This window comes from Frankliniella occidentalis, unplaced genomic scaffold, assembly GCF_000697945.3.
Source record: "Frankliniella occidentalis isolate FOCC.00 unplaced genomic scaffold, Focc_3.1 Scaffold246, whole genome shotgun sequence".
NCBI lineage: Eukaryota > Metazoa > Arthropoda > Insecta > Thysanoptera > Thripidae > Frankliniella > Frankliniella occidentalis.
Window position 1 is genome coordinate 122,697 of NW_026267372.1, and position 6,515 is coordinate 129,211.

General features: G+C 45.7%; 1 protein-coding gene across 1 annotated transcript in view; it reads left to right on the forward strand.

Moving 5' to 3' along the window:
- LOC113202244 (uncharacterized) overlaps positions 1-5,111 on the forward strand; it is a 24,272-nt gene extending 19,161 nt beyond the window's left edge. The window contains exon 4 of the mRNA XM_052273091.1: positions 4,528-5,111. Coding sequence (XP_052129051.1) covers positions 4,528-4,689 — 162 coding nt within the window. The 3' untranslated portion in view covers positions 4,690-5,111. The remainder of the gene's footprint in view (positions 1-4,527) is intronic.
- The last annotated feature ends 1,404 nt before the right edge of the window (positions 5,112-6,515 follow it).

Sequence of the window (6,515 nt, forward strand, 5' to 3'; positions counted from 1 at the left end):
TGGTTTGGCGGAAGAGCGGGCCCAGCTTGTTTCGTTTGGCTATTTCCCATTGCCAGCTTTTGGCGATGGCCTCATTGCCACTGGGTTGGCAATGAGCGGCCCATCGCCACTGTAGTGGTAGTGAAAATGTCTCATCGCCAAACGAAGTTCGTTGCCAAAAAGGCGCTTCATTGCCAACCCAGTGGCAATGAGGGCGTTTTCATCGCCAAGAAATGGCGATGATCATCGCCAAACAAAAAACAGTGTAGAACGCACAATTCAGATAAAGTGACTTCACCTATTTCACGTACACTCTAAAAGTAAAGAAGCAAATTTGTTTCTAAAAAGTAAAAGCTTTCATGCAAATCCAGATCAGATTATGCAATTTTGTTCCTAAATTTTGACAAATTTTGTAAAACGTTTACTTTCTGTCCGGTCTAAGGCACAATCTGCATCTAGTCTAATGTGCATGAAAACGTTGCCTTTTGCGGGTCAACACTGAGATAGGCTTTGTTAGACCCACCTGCCATCTGTCCCACCCTAATTTTTAAACAGTATAAAAAACAATAATTTACGTTCGAAGGAGGAATACGGTAGCCCCCCCCCCCCCTCAAATAAAAAATAACCCACAGTCTTTGAGTGCTCTTACCTGGGCGGAAGGTATCAAAAGGCCGTCTAGGATACCTCTGGTAAGACAGTAATCATTTTATGTTGATTTGATTGAAATGTGCATTTCTAAAAGCAGCAAGACGCCCTTCTCTGGTTTTAAATATTGCCCTGGAACGGCGGAATACGGGACGAGCATAAGAAATTGCGGGTGGGTACTGAACGACGCCCACACCGGAGGACCTCTCCTTTAGTAAAAATTATAAAATATTGTTATCTCTCGTTTGGAGTGCTGAACAATTTTTCATAGTGCCTCCGACGAAGCGTTAGGCTGCTACGGTAGATCCCGTGCCTCACGGAAGAGTTTTGACAAAAAAGACACGCAGCAAACGACAAATCCGTCTGGGTGATTCTCAGAGTACAGGCCATAGGAAAGTTCCTAAAAAAAAAACTATTTTTTTTCGAGTTTGGTAGGTTTTCTGATCGGGATGGTTTTATTTTACTTCAAATAAGATATGTTCAAATTGGTGATAGTTCAAATCACGTACTTGTCGTACAACGTTAAAAGACCATATAAGGGCCACGTTCAATCACTGATAAAACTCAAGTATTGCCTCCCATAGCTTTTAATTGGTCTTTTGTTTGCTCCACCAGTGTGTTGTACTTTAACATCGAGTCCAATTGAGATAGCGATCTGGGAATTTTAGGGTCGTTTTGTATCATGACAAGCAGGCCCGCCCTTCCACCAAACGAAGTTGCCAGCTCCGCTTCGCTCAGCCGGCAACTCCATTCGGCAGGGGCCGGGCCTATTGGCCTGCCGGCGGCGATGGTGGGGCCTGCGGCCCGACCATTTCTGTCACGCGATTTGCTGAAGAACATGATCGAATGATGTAGCGGGCCTTCGGCGCGCTTAAACCCGTCGTCTTTGAGTTTGTCCCAAAGACTCGAGAAAAAGATGTAACCGTGAAGCACTGCGACTACAACCCACCCTTCTGCTTAGAAAACGTTTTTTGGGGGTAGGGGGAGAGTTTCCTTTCTATTTTGCAGTTTGACGGCCTTTTTCTACAACTTATTGTTCACTACGGCAATTTTTAGCTTATTTTCGTCAAATAAGACCCTTTAGCGCCTGAACGGTTAGGGATAGAGCAAAACGGGCGGTATTTCCGTTCAATATGCTCTACTTTGACGAGCTACCCCTTAGGAGAACATAAAAAAAATACTTTTTGGGAGAATTTTTGAACCTTGGATACCCCCATTCACACCCTTAGGGGGTGGTTGCCAGGATTTGCCGTAGGCGTTTCGTTCTCTAGGAGTGGACCTTGAGATAACCTGAAAATTTCAAGTCTCTAGCACATCTCATTCTAGTGAAACAGACAGACAGACACACAGACACACACGAGGTCGTTTGCATAAGCCCGCTAGATAGCTTTTTCAAGGCAAAAGGGCGGGCTAAAAAGACAGACCGAGTTCGAAGAAGAGCACTCTAGCTCAAAAATTGACATTTTTTTAGATCAAAAACCATACGTCGCAATTTATTTTTTTTCAAAACGTTTATATAGGTTCCCAAAGGATAACTCGTTAAAATAGAACCCTTTGGGCGAACATTTTGTCTGTTCTGCTCTATCTTGTACCGGGGGTGGCTCACTGCCTCTAACCCGATTTTTCGATTTCAGTGTCACTTTTAATAATGCCTCTAACGATATTGCCTCTAACCAAAACATACTAGCTATATGTACGACAGACCACGTCTCGCATAACAGGCTTCGCGATATCTCACGAAACACTGTTACGCTGCGACGCGCTTGGCGCACATATAGCTAGGCCTGCGGCGCTGACACCCGAGACGGGGTAATAGGAGTGAATATAGAATTTTTCGAAATGAAGTATTTTAATTGATTTAATCGACCATTTGATCTTTTTCGGCTCATTTTTGTCAAGAAATGCCTCCTAGCACCTAAACGGTACAAGATAGAGCCAAACGGACGAAATTTTCGTTCGTGGGACTCTACATTGCCGAGTTACCCCCTACGAACCTATATAAAAATATTTGATAAAGTACATTTTCCGACCTGTAGCTTTTGATTTTTTTAAAAGCCAATTTTTGAGCTAGAATGCTCATCTTCGAACTCGATCTGTCTTTTTATGAAACAAAATGATGCCTCCTAACGACAAAGTCCGATCTATTGCGCTCCCGTTACACAAAGTTCGATCTGTTTCGCTCCCGTTACACAAAGTCCGACGTGTTGCGCTCCCGTTACACAAAGTTCGATCTGTTCCGCTCCCGTTACACAAAGTTCGATCTGCTTTCCGTCGCGCTCTGCATCGCGGTCTCATTATGTTTATATTTTCGCTAATATTGCCGGTAGAAAATAAGTAAAAGCTGCTGTCTGTTGCTAAAAGATTGAAGAACAACATACTCTAAAGAAAAAATTAAATGCCACAACAACAAAACTGCGGCAGCGCTCTAAACTTTGGTCTCCCGAGAGCGGCCAAAAGCAGATCGAACTTGGTGTAACGGGAGCGGAACAGATCGAACTTTGTGTAACGGGAGCGGAACAGATCGGACTTTGTGTAACGGAAGCGAAACAGATCGAACTTTGTGTCACGGGAGCGCAACACATCGAACTTTGTCGTTAGAAGGCATCGAAAACGACCCTGAAATTCCCAGATCGCTCTCTCAATTCTTGCTCGAGTTACCGTGCGGACAGACAGACAAACAAACAAACATAAACATACCAACAAACAAACAGAATGAAACTTTTCCGGTCAGTGGAGTAATGGGCTCCGCTAATCGCTCAGCCAACAAGGTAGGTGTACGCCAGACCACGTATCCCGTAACAGGCTCCGCGATACCTAACGAAACACTGTTACCCTGCGACGCGCCTGGCATACATCTACCTTGGCCTGCGGCGCTGACACCCGACTCAGGTAGTGCAAAAATGTGCACAAAGAGACGGGCCTCCGTCCCATCAACGCCCGTCACTTCGACTAATCATGCAGGGTTGTACATTTTTTCGTCCAAAACACTCTCTAGCGCAACAACGGTTTGAGCTAGAGCAAAACGGACAAAATTTTCGCCCATGGGGAAGGGTGGGTTGTAGTCGCGGTGTTTCACCGTTACATCCCTTTCTCGTGTCTACGGGGCAAATTTTAAGGACGACGGGCTTTGCGGGCCGAAGGCCCGTTACATCATTTGATTATGTTCTACAGCAAATCGCGTGACATAAATGGTCGGGCCGCAGGCCCGACCATCGCCGCCGGCAGGCCAAGCAGGCCCGGCCCCTGCCGAACGGAGTTGCCGGCGCAGCGAAGCGAAGGGCGGGCCTGCTTGTTATAGGCTTCCACCGATAATATATTGCTTATTTTCACCCGCCACCCATACAAACACGACTTTTTATTATTTAAATGAGTTGTTGAAAACCCGAGGTGGACAGGGTAGCCATCTTGGCTGCCGGCCGCCGGCAAGGCACACATACTGGGGCCCCGTGCGAGGCTACTTCAGAACTTCGTTATTGGCAGCTGCGGACAAAACTTTTCAGACTGATAGTACATCAGCCATAGGCTGGTTGTACCCCCGGGTCTCGAGGTAAGGGGAGGGGGGAGAAGTGCCCTAGGGACCGTGTACCCCCGGTACATGATATATAAGGCTGGTGTAACGGAGGGGTACTTGGTGCCGGGGGGGTTACAACCACTCTGCGACACCGGGTTATTCCGAGCGGTCAAGCTGCCTTGCCACCCATCTCGGCCTTGAGTGCACCGCAAGACGTTTTAGGCTCTCCAGAGTGCAATTTTTCCAATTTCAACACCCGCTTTGTGGCGTTAGAAAGAGGAAAGACCAAAGAATTGAGGAATTAAAAATACTATTTCTTGAAAAGATTTTACAGGTCTTCCCCCTTGCAAGGGTTCGGGTTAGGAGTTGAAACACTTCTTGTTTTGTTACAGGGGTTGTACATCATGAATGGCACAGCGGTCGATCATTTTAACGCCCCAAGAATTCCTGTTCTGCCATATGGCCACTACCGCCTACGGGCGATAAATGGCATACAAAACCGTATGCTCGGCTGCATGATGAGTGAAATAAAAGTCATACCCAAGTTGGTCTGACCCATTAAAGTAATATTAAACGAAGCAATTTCAATGACCGCACGTAAACGTGGAAGTACCGCTTCCATTGATTTAAAGTTTTCAGTATGATGGTGATGGTGTTATCATTAATTTCGACCAGGTTCTGCTAGCGAAATGGCAGTGTGGGCCAGTGCGGGCGCTTTTCTAGCGACCTTTTCGCTCTTCATCCATGAATGCCACACCGAACTTTCTTACGCAATTGCTCTTCTGAAAAACTTTCGTTAATGAGTCATGATCATGGCCAGTTGAAGAAAATCAGAATTAAATTAATTAAAAGGGTGCGATACCGCGATCTGCCTCTGGAGCATCAGCAGTCGTTTACAAGTGTGCTTCATCATTTTGTAAAACGGGTGTTAGTACTTTCATAATTCTAAAATTTTCATTAAATTCTCCCTGTTAGGCGACCACCACGACACATTCAGCAAAATGGCCCCCCTATAACCTTTCGCTGGGTCCGCACCTGGCTCACACTAGCGTGAGCGTGCAAAATGGAACTAAACCTGGACAAATTGTATATATTTCGACGAGTAAGAACGTTCCCGCAAGCCGGATGAAATTGAATGAGCCAATCACGAGTAAATCAAAGTTGAAAAATTGTTCAAAATTCAAATTTTGAACGCAGTTTGCTCGAAAACGGCTCGGTAGATTTTTTTTATCTTTTTTGTTCAAAGTTTGGTTTCCTTAATTTTGTAATTGATCCATAAACGGAACAGCAAAATTGTTCTTACAAAAGTTTTACATGGCTGTCTGATCTACAAATTTTATTCCATGCCGAAATTCATATCTCTTATCAGTTGCGAGCTAGGTAGAATGAAACAAATCCAAAGGTGCCTGGCTGGAGGTCGTTGTGTGGGTTGCCTATCAGCGCCTTACGGAGATTCTCTACAGGGTCTCCGCAGACAAGCAGGGCATCGCACTCTTTAGATCGATATAGCTCGTCAACAAATAGTGCTATCGAAATGAACGGGAAGTCATTTCTGTAGAGAAAACTGCGAGCTACAACGTTTATAAAAACACTTTTAGTCGAATTCTCATTTGTTCACTCGTAAAACCGATAAAATAAAAAATTGAACACTGTCAAAACCAGAAAGACAGGTTTTTGGCCCTTATCATGACGAATTTGGAACCAAACCTCAACAAACTATACATATTCTGAAAGGGTAGATCAATGCGCATTGAAACGATCGGAACAACAGTTAAGTCGTAAATAAACTTCAAAAAAGTGTCAAAAATTTGAACTTTAAACACGATTTGTTCAAAAACGGCTCGGTAGATTTCTTTTATCTTTGGATATGTTGTTCTACTCGTCGAGCTCTACAAAGATCACCGGGTCCCATTTTGCCGGCAATTTTTTCCTACCTTCCCATATAGTTTGTCTGGGGTAGTTTGTACTGGGGCAGTAGCGGTCGTCACTGTGGTGGTGACGGGGGCCTTCGGGCTTTCCTTGGGGCCGTAGGTAACAGGGGGTGGGGCTGCCGGCTCCATCAGCACAGAGAAAGTGACGGTGGCCGTAGGCGCCGCTTTCCTGGGGATGGTCCACAATGCAGTTTTGGGGAGTTGGCCTGTCACCCTGGTGAGTAGGACCTTTGGCACCAACGCGGCCTTTTCCTTAGTGGCTTTCACCTTCTTCTTAATCTTCTTCACCTTTCTTACTTGCTGTTCGTATTTCTTGTTTCCTTGTCGCGCCGTCTCTGAGAGGTTTGGTCTTCGGAGCAGTACTAATGGAGAGGGTGCTGTGCCGCCCGGGACCCCCGCCCCGCCGCACTGTCCACGGTTCTGTGGCGGGCCTATGGGCGCGATCGCCA